Below are 18535 nucleotides of genomic sequence, written 5' to 3'. Positions count from 1 at the left end.
AGAAACGTGGTTTCACTACAAAAGAAAATTAATTCGAAAGCGTTGATTTGTTAAGGAAGTTTGTGTTTTTGTTTTCAAGGATATTTTAACATGATCAAGAACGAATTTTATTTTGTTGTATGCTTCTGCTAGTTTAATCTCAGAACATGTTTAACTTAATATATTGAAGTTATTTATTGGAAAACAGTGACAACATCCAGGGTGTGTTTTAGATTGGTACAGAAAAAGGAACACGCTGCATAGTGCTACCGTTTACTTTATCTATACACCAAAAACGTGGGCGACGCTGACATCTGGCGGACAGACTGTGAAACTGCATATCTAATTTGAGACGAGGAAGAAAACAAACTTTTTAAAAATTTTTAACTATTAGCAGAAGTCATGAATCTAAATAAATTCTCACACAAGAAACAAAGTAAAAAAATATAATTAGTCTTGTTAATTTAATACTTCTGGCTGAACGAGGGTAAGCGTTACGATGGTGACCGTTGCTACGTAACGCCTATGCTTACGGAAGAAGCGAAAACAGAAGAGCTGCAGCTATGAGGAGAGAGATGGATGATAACTTTCAGCTCGAAGATGGTGGAGTGACAAAGAATGTAAGCGTACTGTTCGGATCTTTAGCAGCTCTTAAGATAAAACTAGTAAAAATTCCTTTACCTTTTTAGCGCTGTTCGAAGATATGATATTTTTTAAGGTTTCAGTGAGGGGTTACGGCTAGCCTTTTAGCTAGCCCTCATTGTGTTTTTCAGTAGAACAGATAGCTAGCTTCGTATTAAAGACAGCTTAGCTTCCAACTGTTTTGAACAAAGACATCAGACAAGTTTGTCATACGTCGTCCCACTACCGTTAGCTTTGAGGTTAGCCATTCCTGCTTTTTCTTAACACTGTAGCTGGGCTTTTCCGTGTATTTTCCTAGGTTCATATTTTAGCTTCATTAAAAATTGACCTCTGAAAAATATCCGCAGTAAATGCATTGTTAACTTAATTTTTATCTAAACAGGAAGTGGGAACTGGAGCACAAAAATCCATGCATAAAAAAAGATATGTAGGTTCAGGTATAATCTGCCAAAAGAGGGATCTAATCCAGAACGTAGTTCGTAATGGAATGGCTTCTTCTATCATTGTTTTAGGATCTCACTATTTTGGCAAACTTCTGTGAATTCTCTAGAGTTTTCACTTGATCAACCCATTTAATCAGAGTTTTTAGTCATGCTCCCTAACTTTCTGCATATTTTAGATCTCAATTGATATGACAGACCGGATAAAAACTCAAAACTCTAGAATGCTTTGATATTTTAAAGATGAATTTCTGTGGAACTGCTCTAAATTGTTTTACTTCTCACACATACTTCGACTGCCTTTCACATAGCAAACACATCAGCAACTGTCATTTTTAAAGTCTTTTTTTCCCTCTTCATTATTTCATCTAATTTGTTTAACATCACACTTGTTTTCTAGGGCTTTACATCAGCTTTTCAAAATTGTTTGCGTTCATTTTATGGTTCTGTGCAAGTTCTGTGTTTTGTACTGTATTAAGCTATTGCTTTAATATGTTATTGTCTAAATATAATGCTTAATGTTTTCAACGGACTTTGACAGAGATTAAACATTATAAATTAACAAAGATATAACCTACATTTCCCAGACTGCCAAATCTGGCCGAAGAGCTCGTTTACCAGCTGATCAGTCATTTGAAGATTCTCGGCCAGCAAGGAAATCATCCTCCTCTGCTTCAATAGGAGATGTAAGTGGTCTTTATATATCTACATGAATGTTAATATTTCTCTTTACAATACAAGTTCATAATTTGCACTTTGATTTTGTCACATGCATGAATTGCAGGATGATGATGAAGAGGTGGGTAGTGTTAATTTGCATGGCTTCTGCTGCAGATGGTCCAACTAGTTAACTTTTTTCTTCACTCGTTTGCTTCATCTATGTTTACGTTCTACCTGCAACATAGTTGCTGCTTCTTAGATAGCAACACATGCAGTCAGTAAACTACAGGAGTTTTTATGCCGTGCATATTTATGCATTTTATGAGATAGTTTGCTTAAAATTTTATTTCTTCCAACAAGTTTTAAATCATAAAATGTGTTTTACATTTTGAAAATGCAATTTTCCTAATTATTTCCTTTTATGTCTGAGTGTGTTGAATCTTTAGCATTTAAGTGTTAAAATTTGTGCATATAGCATTTGTAATTTACAGGAAGTGCCTCTATGATCTTTGTGAATAGACTCTTTGATTCTGTATAGCTCAATACGTTTTCTCATTTGTCACATCATAACCACAATCTTTTGTGCACATAGTTGTGAAACAGAAGGAAGTTAATATCTGGTTAAAAAAAACAAAAAAACGTTTCCAAATAAAAATCTGAAATGTGTTTCATACATTACATTTTCTTTGTATTCCGTCCCCAGAAGTTAGTACCTTTATATAACCACATTTTTATGCACTTACATCTCCAGGTCCTTTGGAGATGCAGTATATCACTCTCAGCTTTGGACATCTATACTGACTATTTCACCCATTCCTCTTAGGAAAATCCATAACCTTTAAGGTAATCGTACTGCTAGAAGATGAACCTAAACCTAAGTATCACCATGCTACACAGTGGCTCTGGTGGCCTCATTGTGATCTTTAGTGTTAATTTTCTGCTACACATAGGAATCTGGACATAGACTAAAAAGGTTAGTACTGGTTTCATTTGGTGAAACACCTTTTCAATATAATGGGTGAATAAACTACCTGATTCTAATAATTTCCTATAGTAACTAGCTTTCCTCTAATTGCTCCAGAAGGGCTAGTCTGAGTTTTATTCAGAGGTGTCAGAATAAAGAGGGCTTTATAAAACAAAGGATAGGTCTTTAAATAATGAAATATGGCTCTTGAAAGATGATTAAAAATCCCTTCTGCTATCACTGGCATTTTTGGAATGAGCAACATCTCCTGTTCTGGCAAACTGCAAACCCGCCAACATTCCCGAAGTGAAAAAAAACACAGCAATGTTCTTGCTTTAGGCTAGTCTCCCAAATTAGGCCAACTTCCCTAATGTATGAGCTGATAGTCTCGCGCCCTCCATGACCTGCTGTGCACACACATCACATTTTTCTGTACGGTTGTAGCTATTTTTCTTCTTTGCAGGGATTGTTTATCAACCCTGTCCTCTTATTGGTTACATTCCTGGCATCCCTTACATCAGAGAATCGGATGCTTTTTTGTGCTCTGAAGGTTTGTGCACCACAAGCTCCTTGACCCAGAGACCTCCAGAGAATCCTAAATTAGAAACCCCAAAGGCTGAGGTAATTGTCCTTACAGGCTTCAGCGCTTCACTACAACTGTGAGGTTCATATTTGGTCATGAGGAATTGCAGTCACAGATTTGTTTTGTTTCTCAGGACACTTATAGCCTCTTCATTTTTGTTGAGCGAAATGCCAGAAGTATTTATTCCTCGCAAGGAAATGTGATCTTATTATGTAGTCCCTCGTTAAAATGACTCATTGTCAGACGCATCAAATAACAAACAACAAAGGGATTTCTCATCACTTGGAAGACATTCTGCGGGCTAGAAAGCCTTTTAATAATATCGGTTCCTTTTAAAGAGACAGTTACTAATTACACAAAGTTGAGGTAGCTCGTTTAGCCTCGGCTCCCTGGTTTAATGGTAATATACAGTAGAATAGAGTGGGTTCCCTCTCCCTTTGCCCTGGTTAATGGTGACATTCAGATTTATAAATGGCTTTGCAAAGGAACCAGCCTTAAATGATTATTTCCTCTTTCATCATAAAAGAAGCAAATTTGCCAAAAACACTTTGTCCTCTGCAGACCCAGTATAGTAATGAGAAATGTTGTGGTTCCTTCTAAGTAATTTTTCTGGTGCCCACCCATGTATGCTTTAAAGGAATTCATTCATTCACGACTTGTTCTCAGGGTCTAAATTTAATGACTATGATGCATTCGCGGTTTATTACTCAAACAAAGAGAGCTGCTTTCCCCCCCTGTCCAAGTCCATTTTTGGGCTAGACGTAGTCCCCATAATGTGCTTCATTATGTACAATACAGCATCACAACAACTTAACTTACAGAGGTGAATCTTACCTGAAAATACTGATGTGTTCTTATATGAGTAGGAGGTTTTTTAAGCATGTCAGAAGATGATAAGAAAATAACTTTGGTTGAAATGGTCGGTGCCAGGATATTTACATTTCTTTACGTTTATCACTTTATAAGCCGCACACATCATTGAGTTTTATTAAGATTTTATATAGTAAACTAACATAATATGGCGCATATTTGTGAAGTGCTAAAAGGTATTTTTACAAGCAAAAATCTATCTGAAACGTGTGACATGCATGTGTTACAGCCTTCCTGAGTCAAACTTTGTAGAACTTGAGCTACAAGTCTTCAACATTCTCAGCTAAATATCAGAAACCTATAACTTGTTTTTCGGTTGTAACATATTCTTCCTGTTTTCACATGATGGCCTGCTTTGTGCTTCAAACCTTGAGATGTTGTTTTATAACCTAAACCTGCTTTAAACTTTTCCACATTTTCCTAATCTGTCTGCTAAGGTCTTTGTGGTTTTTATGTGGTTGTTTGTCTGCTAATTTTCTTTAGTAAATCTCTGTGACCTTCACAGAACAGCTGGATGTAAATTACACACATTTGGAATCTTTTCTGAAGGTACTTGGTAGCAGATTCAAAGGGCTAATGTCACTTGTCTTAATTTGCTTTTCAAGATCTTGAAAACCATTTTCTAAGGTGTGGAAAGGTTGAAGAGGTTTACGTATTTTGCACAGCACTGTACAACTATAAACCTCACAGATGGTTTTTTGTGTCTCTCTTAATTGTTTTTTTTTTTTTTTTTTTTACAAAGCTAAGCACATAACGTTGCTTCTTTAAACTAGTACCGACACATGTTACTGTGACTCAAAAACTCTTGCAGTCAAAATGACAGTCTATTTTCCAAATTTGGTTTATCTATCCTGTATGTGAGTAAATAGAAATCCATTAAATCTTTTGGTCATTAAGGTGTTTTCTTTCTGCAGGGCCCCCCTTCTAAACCGGCGCGGCGGCAGGGTGGCTGGGCAGAGGAAAGCTCTGGATCTGGTTCTGCCAAGTATGTATCGTCACCCTTTCCCCCCACTCTGCAGTGGTAACGCTGAAGCGGAGCCCGCACGCTTGTGTTATGCGTTATTAATGAACTCTCATGCTGCTGAATGAGCTTATTTATCAGTGTATATTTGGCTCTCAGGCTGTGAATCAACAAGGTTAGAGGGAGCCTGTCTGAGTGGGCAACTCTCCATTCGTCTTCATCTGTGAGCAAGGCGGTAATTGACATGGTTAATGCATCAGCCACAGGAGGGCAGTGTTAGTCAGCTAGCCACTTCATCACAGGGGTTCAAGCCACTTCATCACCCCTTACCACTGTACTCTGCTCTTTACACAGAGAGCACAACATAGAGAATTCATAAAAATGTTTGAAACAGATGGTTGGTGTTTGCTGGAAGGTTTGATCTGCAACTGTTAATGCTGCTCATGAGTGAACAGTTTGTCCTTTCTCCTGCTACTGCACTCCTTTGCTTTAGTCTCAGTGGAGATTAAAGAACGTGGGATGAAGTGAACAGGCGGAGTCACTTTTGTTTATTTGCATAGTTTACTGCATCATTAGTGCAAGTAGGAAAAAAGGCAAATTCAATAGGTCTTTCCTTTCACACATCGAAGGTCAGCGTATACAACTCCACTTTTGCGTAACCCCTCTTGATTCTTGGTCTCAAAGTGATTCAAATACAGGAGGTGTAAAAGGGGCTTGCATGTGCATTGATCCTTTCTGAAACAAAGTAAGTAATGGTCCCCCCTGGAACCGGCAAGGACTTTTCCTTTCAATGTCACCCCTCATGCTCAATCACCACTGCCCTCCTCCCACTAATCCCAGCGCAGAAATCCCGGGATTTGTCGATCTATCACTTCTAATTGACACTAAATGATCTGTCAGTTTATTGATGAACCTTTGAAACCAGGTTGTCACAATATATTTTATCCCTAACAACTTTTTCCAGACAGTTTTACCATGTCTATCGCTTTGCCTTACATGAGTCTTAATCAAGCAGCCTGTAATGTGTCTTAAGTGTCGCCACCCTCCTGCCCCCCCTCCAGACAGGACACAGTCCAAGGGCAGCCAGGTATCAGCTCATCTCCGCTTTGCCTGGTTGGACTTTTGTCCGTTTATTGTTGTTGGCGTTTTGTCAGACCACGTCCAAAGGATGGAAAAGGCCGGGGTGAATAAATTCATAAGGCTGTATTGATCAGCGGGTTTCTGATCCTTTCTATTTATCGTTAAGATTTTTTTTGTCTGATTATTCTGTTTATCTAAAAATTTTAAAAAATCACATTTTTAATAATCATTTTTATCAATTTTAAATAAGATAATCCTCCTGAGACATTAGAAGAGATCTGTTTAAGGTGATAAATCAAAATGTGGACTAGAGCTAATACACAAGTTTCTTAATATAAACTACTTTCTTCTGTTGTTCCAAATACTGATACTGGCACTGTGACTGCCAGAGACGTCAGAGAAGATAAAGGGGAAATCAAATGATCAGTAGGGGGCAGCACCCACCCAGGACAACTACCAGAATGAAAAAGAGAGGTTTTTCTACCTCTTAAAAATTACAAAAATAAGATTTTATAGCTTCATATTAAGCTGCATGATTACTGGTTGTCTTATAATAAAGTGTATGTTAGAAATAGTGACAAAATGGAGTTTTGTTTCAAATTGAGCTGATTCAAAACTATAACATGTTGTGTTTGATGAGTGGACATGTTGCAAATTATTTTTCCCACTGGGAACAATAAAATTAAGATTAAATTATATTATGTTTTAAATTAGTATATTCTTTGCCTATTCCATTATTTTATTTTTATTTATTTTATTGTCTTATGAAATGGCATCACTTTGGTGAAGAATTTCTGGCATGATTTTATGCTGTGACAAAACTACAGTCAACCTTTCCTGCAAACACTTGAAAGATTTCTGTTCTTGTAATTGACATTTTGTGCTTTTCATTAGTTAAATTAAATAATTCTTCCTATGTTATTAGTAAAATTAGTAAGCTATTATGTTCTTTTTTTGTGAATAGTTTAAGTAACAAACTTAAATCTTGAGGATCTTAAAACAATTTCAATCATTCTTAAATGTACTTAACTGAAACTTGCAGAAACCCTCAATTATATGTTAATTTAAAGAAAAGTTACATGATCTAGAAGGTCACAAGGCTTAGAAAGCAGTGGAAACAAATTTAGAAAAGACTTCATCTGGTCATAATATTACATGCAGATAAAGAGAACTCATTTTGAATTCAATACAATTTGTCAATGTGATGTCAATTCACAACTTCACAAGTCTTTTCAAGGGACTTTTGAAGACAAATTGGTCCAATTCATATCCAGAAATATTTAATCAAATCAGCTATGTACATAACAAACGATAAAGGCTTGAATTTATGTAACGCTTTTCTGGTTAGACTGAGTGATGATTCAAACTCTTTACACTGGAGCCTTATTCGCCCAGTATTACTCACAAAAACACTCACATTCAGACAATGAAACAGATTTTAACTTTACCCAGGGAACATCAACATTTGACACAGGAAGCTGTTCTACACACTGAACCACAATCACCTCAGTCATATAAACAGGTTCCAATTCAGTTACATACTCTCAATTTCTATCACGTCTCAAATACACCCAGATTAAAGTTCTTGTTTTCTGTGAATAAAAAACGTGCTCTCTGTTCATTCACAGGTCTTCAAGAAGACGAGCTGCTGAGGACCTGGAGGAGTAAGTTAACTCAGACTCTTGAAGTTCCTTATTAAATCTGATGGTTGTTTTAGTAAAGTGTATTGTTGTGAAAAAGGTTCATGTTAAATACTTTTGTGTATCTTCCATATCATTATACACATTCTGAATGTTACAAGTAATGCTCGCTCTCCAAAAAAACAATCAGTCTAAGTGATTATAAAAGCAGGATGACGGATTTGCTATAACATTTATTGCTGTCTTCCTGTAGTTCTAGTTTCACAACCATTCTGTGTCTTAGAATAGAGTGGAGTTCACAGCCATGCATCATCCCAGCTGGTGCTTGGTGCCTTGTTGGCTGCAGTGAAACAAAACTTCATGTGAAACTGATGGTGTTTCCCTGAATAATATCTCTTATGATGTGGTTTTGTCACATTTGTCCCAGCAATGCTTACTTGGACATTTCTTCCAGATGTTTTTTTTTACTTTCTTCAAGAATTTGTTATGTTGAACGTACAGAAATCAAGAACTGATGTGCTCCACTTAAGGTGGAGAAAGATCAAAAACAGACGTATCAACAAAACAAAGAACCAACTTGCTCTCCCCCTGTGATGTTCTCACCATCAGGCTTGGTTTTTAACATATTAAATAATTAATCCTCTTCTTACTTCCTGATTCCACAGCCATCGCCTGCGACCACAAACCCCTCAGGGATCAGATGATGGAGGAGGTAAGAGCACCCTTGCCGTCCGCATTCTTTGTGTCTCCTCACTGGCAAAGAGGAGTGCTTCAGTGTCTCTCCTGCACATTTGTCCTCTAAAAGTAGAGCAAATAAGCAGCAAGTCAGATCATCGCTTTTCTCTGACGTTCCTGCCATATTCCTTCCTTGTTGCCATATAGTAAAAGTCTGTTTTTGACCACCAAGTGAGTGAACAAATATAACAAGTTTTCAGTTCACGTTGGTCAGAGTAATTAATAGCTATAACCTTTGACAGATATTAAACACCTTTTTAAACCAATGTAATTAGAAGTCTTGTTGAGCTGTCTAAATTATAATATTATTGCAGCAGCGAACAACCAGAGCCAGCCTGAAGTATAAGTGAAGTTTGTGACTGTTTAGCACCCCTGTTAATTGTTTTAGACATATAAAAAATATATATATTTGCAGCTTAAATTAGGTTTTGTTAATAGAACTCTCTATGGTAGGGAGGGAACTTTTCCTGGCTGGTGCTTATTTCTGATTTCCCAGAAACTTCATCTGCTCGTTTAGTTTTTGACTAAGTCTGATTTCCGAATTGAAAAAAAAAAATTGTGTTACAGTTTGTTTGATTAAAGCAGGAGTTTTGAATATGACTAGAATCTGAGGAAGATTATGTTAGCCCTATTTATGCATCAAGGCTTGTCTCTGTAACATTTATATAAATTCTTAATAAAAAGAATTCATATATAATCAAGAAAGTTATGTGAAATTTCACCAGAGCTGCACCAATTAAGCTGCTCAAAAGTTGGACTGAGACTATGCAACCACAGTTGAACACAAACACACATCCACACAGAGTACCAGACCCATGCAGCTGAATACAAATGTTTTGGTATCACTTTTTGTCTGTGACCTTTGTGCTCTCTACAAACAAGTTAAGACTGAGAGGGCAAAATTTTGAAGAAAGGCTGCAGAAGATCATTCTGTTTTTGCTGTGCAAAGCAGCTTTACATGTAAGGTCAAATAGCCTCAGTAAAAACAGGTTAGCATACACTGCTCACTTCATAAACTGATAAAGAAGTATGTGTGTGTAATCCAAATATTTATTCCTACAAATTACTTTTAGTTAGCCTTAATTTTCACAAATTAACATTTTTTTGTACATTTTTAGATATTAAAATGATGAATTTATTGCATGTGCATATAAAATATAGTGTACAGGTATATAGGGGATTTTTAACTGTATTGAATTAATTAAAATATTTTGTTGCAGTTTTATTTATGATAATAAAAATCAACCAATCAATATTTGTCAACCAATTAGATGTTTTTAAACATTGTTCTTTTAAATATGTATAACACAGTATTATTCAGATGTTAAAAACAGGCAAACAGACACACTTTAAATTATCAAAAAGAAACAACAGAAGTCAATATAACAACATAAATAGTGGAATTACAATCACATTAGCTATAAACAGTAACATAGGAATACAAAAACCAAAATAGCTTTAATGAAATATTAGCTTATAAGTAATGTAAAATGTGTAAACAAATGATAAAACAAATAAAATAATGAATACTAAAATATTCATTATTTTAGTATTCATTATACTATACTAATAAAATAATAAAACAAATAGACTATAAATAATAGTTAATATATAAGTTTTTTGTTTATTCTACAAAAAACAACACTATCAGCTGCTTTGAAGGCTGTTCTTTGCACACTGATGCAAAAATTATTGTGATGTGAGCTCATACTTTTATAAAGTGTCTGTGGTAGAACTCAATGTTCTTGAAATGAGAAATGCCATCTTTGCCACATTTTTTATGTAGTTTGGAAAATTTTAACATAAATGATCAATTCTGCCGTATGAATTATGGTTTAATTTGCAATTAAACAATTCAGACATTATCAACAGACTTTAAATCCGTAGTTACAAAAAATTAAAAACAACACAACATATAAACAATACTAAAAATATACCATAAGTATAAAATTATTATATAAACATGAACACTTAAACCAGTGCACCCTAAGGATGGGTGAGAAATGAGAACTACCCACGTTTTGGATTTGGGAGTTTCATAAATTTGTGAATATCACTAATGGCTAAAACTACTGTAGTTTGCTGCTGTTCTGTTTTGTTACACAGCATTTTATTTTCTGGAGCTCATTAAAAAGTGGCCATAAGAATCTAAGTGCTTTCTAATGCTGTACCTCTAATATTGTCAGTACAGGCTCAAATGGCCAGTTGAATGTTGGATATAAAGGTTTGTTTCTCTTGCAGTTAAAGCCGCTGGAAAGATTATTACTGTGTGGAGGGAGACCTCTTAATACAAAGCTGGAGGCAGGGGCCTTGGAAATTACAGTGCTGAGGGTTACTGAGATAGCCCCTGCAATCTTGATTATGTCCCACACCTTTATCCCTTATGTCCACTGGCTACAAGTGCAGAGAGAGACCCACAGAGAGAAGGCTTGGCCAGTCAACTGCTCCCAGCTGCCCCCACCGCTTCCAGCTGGTCACTTTACATAGCTCCAGTATCGCAAACACACTCTTCTGTTTTATGTCTTGCTCTCACTCTCTGATGTGTTGAATATTGCTCTATGACGCTTTCAAAAGGAGCTGTGCCTAGGTGGTCATGTGACGAGACCCCTGTGTCGGCTACTGGAGCCCGTGTGATGTGGGGAGACGTCCTCCCGTCTAAAGCCGCTGACTGGCATGCATGAGCTGTAGCTATACTTATTATCCGCTTTTTGATATTTACATGCTTCAGCGAGGAGACAGCATGTAGCTGACTAATAAGGCAGACAAAAGCCACCCTGACGCACGTCCAGCTGAGCGCAGTAAGGTGTAGTTATCCTCCTGATGAAGTTGGTAGAAAACACCGGCTGCTTGACCTCCAGTCATACGTTGAATTTAAAACCAATTTAAAACAGTTGTTTTCCCTTTTTTCCCTCTCAATAACAGACTTTGCATATAGACAGCATATGCCTCTATTATTCACACTGAACTCTTCATGGTGTGTGTTAATGGTGCATTACCAGTGGAAGTCTGAAAGGGAGTGTGTGCACAAATATACACCCACAAAGCTGTTTGCAGAGCCGGACGGCGAAGCTTTTTGATGTCATTGCACTAAGACCATTAAATTTGATTGGGAGTCCAGGGGGGACGGATTCTGCTGAACGCTGTGCTTTGTAAATGAGAGGACAAAGTGTCACCGGGCCTCATGAATATGAAATAGCCGTGCCTGCATTTATTTGGATATCAGAAACACAGATGAATCTTGTCAGCGGCTAAACGAGTGTGGCATTTTTAATTTGGTTTAATTAAAAAAAAAGAAGAGGAAGTAAGTTATCAGCTGAAGGAGGGGGGGGGGGGGGGCTTGATTTCCAGTAAAACTTGATGGGTTGTTTTGAATTAGGTGTTGTCAGAATTCCTCATTCAGCTGGGAATTTTGCTGGGAATGAAACATTTTCCTTTTACTCCACCAAAGATCAATGATTTTTTTTTGTAGCCAGGTTTGTTTTCAGGGGTTATTTTGAAGAAATGGTGACATAGATGCCAAGATATTTCCTCACATCAGATTCAGACTTCCATCTCCTCACCTCTATTTAGCTCCTGTATCGACTTTCCCCTCAGGATACAGCACTGTGGTTAGAGATTACTGACAAGCCTCTTCATGCAGTCCAGCTCTGTTTTTCTTTTCTGGCACTCGATTCTTCTCTTTCTTGCATCCAGATGTCTATTTTTTTCCAAGTCCCTGTAAATACACCACTGTAGATCTGGTAAATAGTTTCACTGGGTTTGAAAAATTCGGGTTCATGTGCAAAATGTGATTTGGATTAAGGGACATGTTTGCATTTTATGGTCTTGTCCACAGGCTTTTTCAGACCAATTATTTGAGGCACCTGCCCAATGAAACATATTTTTTTGCCACAGTAAAACTCCCAATCTAAACATTATGACTAAGGATGCACTTTTTCTGGCAGATCACCGATCAAACCAAACCAAACCAAAGCCTTCAGGCGTCTGCTAGATTAATATGAAGATGGATTTTATTTTGCATTGTCATTCTAAGTTCAAGCATCCAAGACAACAATAGGACGGCTTTGGTTGAAGAAAATTCAAGTTTTCAAATGTTCAGAAGTAAATCTGACAGAAAATCTGTAAAGAGAACAGCAAGAGATGTTGACACAGTCCATTATTTATTTGAACTTCTGCAAGGTACCAAAAAACTGAATCCTGAATCGTTCAAAAGATGCTTCAACAAAGAGTCACTTTAAGGGTCTTCATGCTTAAAGTTTGGCACTGAAAGTTTTTCTCTTTATTTATCACAATCAGATTCCTATATTTCTTCCCATTCTCTCTCCATTCTTTATCTGTGATTATTTTGGTGCCTTCACTTGTCAGTCGGAGCAAGGCTGGGGAAGTTTGCCCTGTCCTTCTTGGGAGTGAAGCCATCCTCTGTCCTGTTGCGTTCAGCCAATTAAATCGGGTTCCCACTGTTCGACCAGCGGGCTGGCGGCTCCTGGCACTGCGGCCCCTGCCAGGCCTCGCTGTGACTTCCGACCCCACACAGATGGGCCCACAACCAAATACTTCTGCACATGTCTGGACGCGGCCCCAGTCGGAGTGGCAGAGTGGACATGGAGGTCGGCCCGCCGGCCACCACAGGTCCTGGGGGTGGGCGGCGCTGACAGGGCCCAAATGCTAAGGTAGCGGGGGGTGCTTTGTGGGGAGCCCCTGCCCAGCGCCCCTCATCACAGCGGGATGAGCTGCCGTCTCACCTTTTGAATATTCATGGCCGCATGGCGATGACAGGGCAGCTCTTACGAGGGTGCAGGCAGCAAAAAAGACGCAAGAAATCTCACAAACACACACCTCTGACAGGCATACACAGGGGAAATGCTGTCTTTAGATCACTACTTTTATGTTTGCTGATTAATCACAGACTTGTTATTTTATTTTTTGAAAGTTTAGCACCTCTCTGTTTGTGCTTTCTGTTTTGTGTTTTCAGATATTCCAGTGATACCAGACCTAGAGGAGGTGCAGGAAGAAGATCTGACAATGCAAGTTGCTTCTCCACCAAGGTACAAAAGTTATTTTAATCTTTAATGTCAGATGCATAGTTTTTAAACCAAGTATTGATGAAAGATACATCTTTAATACAAGTAGTATTTTCCAGTACAAGGTAAATATGTTGAAACTACACAGTATTTAGCTCTATCTAGGGTCCAAACCTGGCCACCAGATGTTACTAAATATATGTTACACATTCTCTGTAAAATTAACCGAAGATGATTTGTAACATAGTTTTGTAATGGTGTTTTCACCCCTAAACAGTCTTTATGTTTGAAAAAAATTAAAATCAATAGTATTCTAGTTCTGAATTTCTGAGAAATAAAGGTATTTTTTTTATTGGTTTATATATGAACGATAAACTTTGTTTGATATTCTTGATTACAGTTTTAGTTTTTGTCTCATTGAGCTCAGAGTTACTAACACATGAGCAAACTCATTCTGAAATACAAATGAAAAATGTGCCAGCTTCCTTTTTAAACCTATAGACCCCAGGTTCTTGATTTTTGGTGCAGTACAATTGTCACTGTTTGTTATGAGGTTTAAATGTATCTGTACTAATCAACACAGATATTTTAACTTGATCCAAGTTTGTCTAGGTGTATAAAAACAAACCAAAAAAAAGCAACCCTCTACATACTGCTGAATCTGTTATGATAAAAGAATTGTTGAGGAAACCAAATAATTTTCCAAAAACAGTGAGACTTTGAACGATCAGATGATTTTTTATCTAACCCGTTTCCTCTGGAAAAACTAGTCAATCTCTGACTATGAACAGGACACTGGATCTGGTCTCTTTGAAGTTACCTGTCCTCTGTTCACCTTATTGCGGCGGGCCGACTTTTACGTTGCTGAAATAAGGGAATAATAGTTTGATGAGATTTATGCATCCCTGTTCTCACCACCCAGACTCTGATTTAAAGGGTAGAGAGAGAGACACATCGACATGTGTCGACTATGTAGCAGGGCTGTGACAGTGGTGGAGGTTATTAGGCTGGGGCTTGCACTCTGTGCAAGATAATATCCACATTGAACTCATTGCAGGGGCAATGTAGCGTGTAATGTGCAGTAAGTAGGACTGGCATGCACTGCTAGGCCCCGGCCACTTTGAAAGCCCCCCTACTTAATTCCAACCCACAGATAAGCAGCTGGGTTTCAATTTGAGGCGTTTAACACTTGGCAAGTGTCTCCTGCTCTCTGTGGTCACTGCTTGAAGATGTGGAGCCTGATTGTCCACAAACTTTAAACTTACCTAAAGACACTTCTCAGACTTCTGAGTGTGACATAAAAACCTTAAAGGTGACCTATTATGCTTCCTTGAACAGGTTAGGATACATCTAAGGGCTATACAAAACATATTCCTTACACTTCTTTTTGCTCAAAAATCATTCTTAGATGATGCGATTTTAGTCTGGTCAGATTTCCCTATCTTGAGTTTCTTTCAGAATGAGCTGATTTAGGGCCTCTTGTCGTTTTAAATCTAAATAAACTGCTGCTGTCCAGGCTCCCCTAGTCAATGTTTACACTTGTATGTGAAAATGGCTACCGTACATAAAGATACAATTATACAACTGTACAACTTTGAAAAGCACTAATAGAGCTTCATGCACAACCTGCAAGAATGCAGCAAGGTGTTTCTTAATGATAAGTCAACAATAAACACTTTTTAGCAGCCATTGTACAGCGCATGGGCTGCACAGTGGCGCAGTTGGTAGCACTGTTGCCTTGCAGCAAGAAGGTCCTGGGTTCGATTCCCGGCCGGGGTCTTTCTGCATGGAGTTTGCATGTTCTCCCTGTGCATGCGTGGGTTCTCTCCGGGTACTCCGGCTTCCTCCCACAGTCCAAAAACATGACTGTTAGGTTAATTGGTCTATCTAAATTCTCCCTAGGGGTGAGTGTTGTGTGTGAATGGTTGTTTGTCCTGTATGTCTCTGTGTTGCCCTGCGACAGACTGGCGACCTGTCCAGGGTGTACCCCGCCTCCCGCCTGGAACGTAGCTGGAGATAGGCACCAGCAACCCTCCCGACCCCATTAGGGACAAGGGTGAACAGACAATGGATGGATGGATGGATGTACAGCGCATACAGTTGTAAAACCAGCTGACCAAATGTACTACAGCTCTGCTGGAGTTGCTAAGTAATGGTGTCATTCCATCGAATATGACTTAACAATGGGGAGGTTTTTGAAACAGCTCATTTTCCAGACACCAAAAAACATTCAGTTTTGCCAAAAAATGGCTGGGTGTATTTTAAGCACTTGGGATGTTTTTAGAACCAGATGAGATCCAATTGAAAGTACAAAAATGTGCAAAATACAAATTTTGCATAATAGGTCTCCTTTAAAATCTTTCTTTGCTATTTTTGCATAAAGTACGTTAAAAAATGTATTTTCTCCTGTGGCTTTCTTAGGATCCAGGTGAATCGAGTGATGACCTACCGTGATCTGGACAATGATCTGAAACATTTCTCTACGTTCCAAACCTTAGTAAGTCAAGGACGTTTATTTTTATGTATCTTTATCTCATTTACCCTTCTCCTCAAGGTGGTCTTCTCAGTGTTGTATCACCCCAGTTTGTGCAAGCTAAGGGGGTTTTACTGCAATCTCTCTTCAGGATGGAGAGATCGACTTGAAGCTGCTCTCCAAGGTTTTAGCACCAGAGCAAGAGTTCAAAGAGGTGAGTGAGATTTTAGTAAATATAGCCTGTGAGCTCCCACTGAAGGCCTGTCCAGCTGTTTGTAGAGCACCTGGGGAGGTTGCCACTCTTGTCTCCCAGGTAATCAAGATTTATGATATGTACATTAATACGCTGTGCTCTCCTTTCCCTTTCTCCATACTTTGTTCCCCCCGTTCCCTCCACTCTCTTTCTTGGCTTGTCCGGCTCTCTGAATCTTCTTCCCCCCTCTGTTCTCGTCGACTTTCGCTCAGCAGGACTATGTGATCTGGAACTGGGATCATCTGTTTGCAGAGGTGTCCTCAGAGCTAAGGATGGAACAGGATCAAGGAGAGAGTCAGGAGTCGGAAGATGAGGGACAGTGACTTAATTTACCTCTAGTTTTTTAGTAAGAATTTATTTTCATAATTTTATGTACAGTATTTCTTGATATCTCAGAACTTTTTCAAAAGTTCTCTTTCTGTGGCCAATTTCTGTTATTTGATCTGCTGAGTCCCTTGTTTTTATATTTATTTTGAGTTGAATAGCCCAAAGGCCATCATTTGAAAGAAGTGGTTTCAGATAAAAATGTCCTCTGTGTACTGAGCATTATCAGGATCTACATACAAGTCCAAGGTTGATAATCAGCTAAGCTGAAATCCAGTTAATTGTGTTCAAATTAACATTCCTCATTAAAGCCTACAAGCTTATTGTTATTGACTCTGCCATTGACTTTATCTTGCAGCTCTTCGATAGGAGCAACCCCTTCTTCACTATTATCTCAAATGCATTGAGCAGAGTTCCTATTGACACCTGGCGGATTAGCATACATTATACTTTTACTGAATTAAAAGGCATGGATGGAAGTCTGAATCAAGATGGCTGCAACTTTATAGAGTGATGAGAAAATGTGTCTTTTTTCATGATGTGTGGACTAAAAATATAAAACATGTTCTGTTGCTTTTCATTTTAAGTTTCCGGTTGCTAATAAAAATAAGAAACCTTATTTCTTATTCAACTTCTTGCTTTTTTCATTTTTGTATTGGGAAAAATAAAGCAAATATAATTAATTAAAGCCAGTTTCCCACCTCATCGTCCACTTAGACCAGTTCAACCCAGCGATGAGCAAGTTCTTTAGAAACAAAGTTAAAACAGAAGGAAGAATCTCAAGAAGTTAAAGCGATTTTATAAAACAAATACAACAGTTTGTTCAAAAGAATATGTGGAATGATGTACATCCCAACAAGCTGTGCTATATCAGCATTCAGTTTTGCCTTTGGTTCATGTGTGTGAATATAGATGCAGGCCTCCAAAGTGCAGCCAGGTCTATTAGGGAAACAGCTGTAACATTTACAGATTGTGATTAGGTTTATTTCTGAGGCAGAGATCTGTCTCTTGACATTCGGCGAGGCTCAGGAAAGTCCTCAAGGACACACAGTGTACGCATCTCACAGCTCAATCTCTGCCCATCACAAACAGATCCAGATTTTTTTCATTTGGTGGGCCTTGAATCAACTTCATCAACTCTGATGCCTGAGGATGAAGCTATCACGTGGGACATTTGTGCTCAGAATGTTTCTGTGGGTTCCGATATCTGGACTCAGTGCTTCTATGCTCCTCTGTCAGACAAATGCATCTTTTTTTCTTTTTTTTTGTATAAACCGCCTCCACAATTGGCTTGTTTTGCCAGACTTAATGAATTCTGCCCATATGCCCAGAGCAGCTGCTATGTTGCCCCTTCCTCCTGCCCCTGCTGAGCTGCGAAGTGCCCATCCATGTAGAGACAACCTCTAGCTGTCTCTCTGGAGAAGGCTAAGCCTACCACTCCTCTGCTGGCAGCCAGCCGGTGCCGTCTGAGATGGACTGCGGACTGGCCGAGGACTCAGATTAGGGCCCGGCGATCACGGGTTGCGGCCCTCTTCAAATGACTCGGCCAGGCGTCGGTGGATCAGAGAGAGGATTAGAGCGAGAAAGAGATCCAGAGACGCTGTTTGCCATGTGCCTGCATCCAGATTTTTCAAAGTGACCTCTCTGTTGCCTCGTCCTGCTGCTATCCTCTCCTCCTTTATTCTCCGCATGTCTCTCAGTGTCTACAGTACATCCTGATGCTGCAGCGAGGCAGAAAATGACCTCTCACTGTCGGCGCGCAGTGGATTCAATCACATCAGCAACAACATAAGCATTTCTAGTGAGGAGGACCGTTGTGTTCTGAGGAAGCTTTGTGGTCATGGTGGAAGGTGCCTTTTTAAAATGGAGGTGTGGTGACTCTGACATAAGCAGTGTCAGATTTTATTCAG

General features: G+C 38.6%; 1 protein-coding gene across 5 annotated transcripts; it reads left to right on the top strand.

Moving 5' to 3' along the window:
- Positions 1–444: 444 nt before the first annotated feature.
- On the top strand, positions 445–17244 carry ift43 (intraflagellar transport 43 homolog (Chlamydomonas)). 5 transcript variants are annotated; one of them, XM_028001518.1, is made up of 11 exons: positions 445–599; positions 1649–1747; positions 1846–1860; positions 5053–5123; positions 7808–7843; positions 8485–8531; positions 13527–13599; positions 15997–16072; positions 16200–16262; positions 16514–16647; positions 16984–17244. In XM_028001518.1, the coding sequence occupies exons 1-10, from the start codon at positions 543–545 to the stop codon at positions 16622–16624; spliced, it is 648 nt and encodes a 215-aa protein (XP_027857319.1). In that variant the 5' UTR covers positions 445–542; the 3' UTR covers positions 16625–16647; positions 16984–17244. The 5 variants fall into 5 exon arrangements, with proteins under 5 accessions (XP_027857319.1, XP_027857320.1, XP_027857317.1 ...); XM_028001519.1 differs by having other exon boundaries at positions 16517–17244; XM_028001516.1 differs by having other exon boundaries at positions 16514–17244.
- Positions 17245–18535: the final 1291 nt, after the last annotated feature.

This window comes from Xiphophorus couchianus, chromosome 19, assembly GCF_001444195.1.
Source record: "Xiphophorus couchianus chromosome 19, X_couchianus-1.0, whole genome shotgun sequence".
In the NCBI taxonomy this organism is placed as follows: domain Eukaryota; kingdom Metazoa; phylum Chordata; class Actinopteri; order Cyprinodontiformes; family Poeciliidae; genus Xiphophorus; species Xiphophorus couchianus.
The sequence above is the reverse complement of the archived record's forward strand: the minus strand, read 5'-3'. Positions and strand labels throughout refer to the sequence as shown.

Excerpts from the sequence above, each read along its gene's own strand:
- ift43 (XM_028001518.1), top strand. The coding sequence starts at position 543 with ATGAGGAGAGAGATGGATGATAACTTTCAGCTCGAAGATGGTGGAGTG. Across the intron at positions 13,600-15,996 it reads CAAGTTGCTTCTCCACCAAG|GATCCAGGTGAATCGAGTGA; the intron begins GTACAAAAGTTA and ends TGGCTTTCTTAG. Across the intron at positions 16,073-16,199 it reads TCTCTACGTTCCAAACCTTA|GATGGAGAGATCGACTTGAA; the intron begins GTAAGTCAAGGA and ends ATCTCTCTTCAG.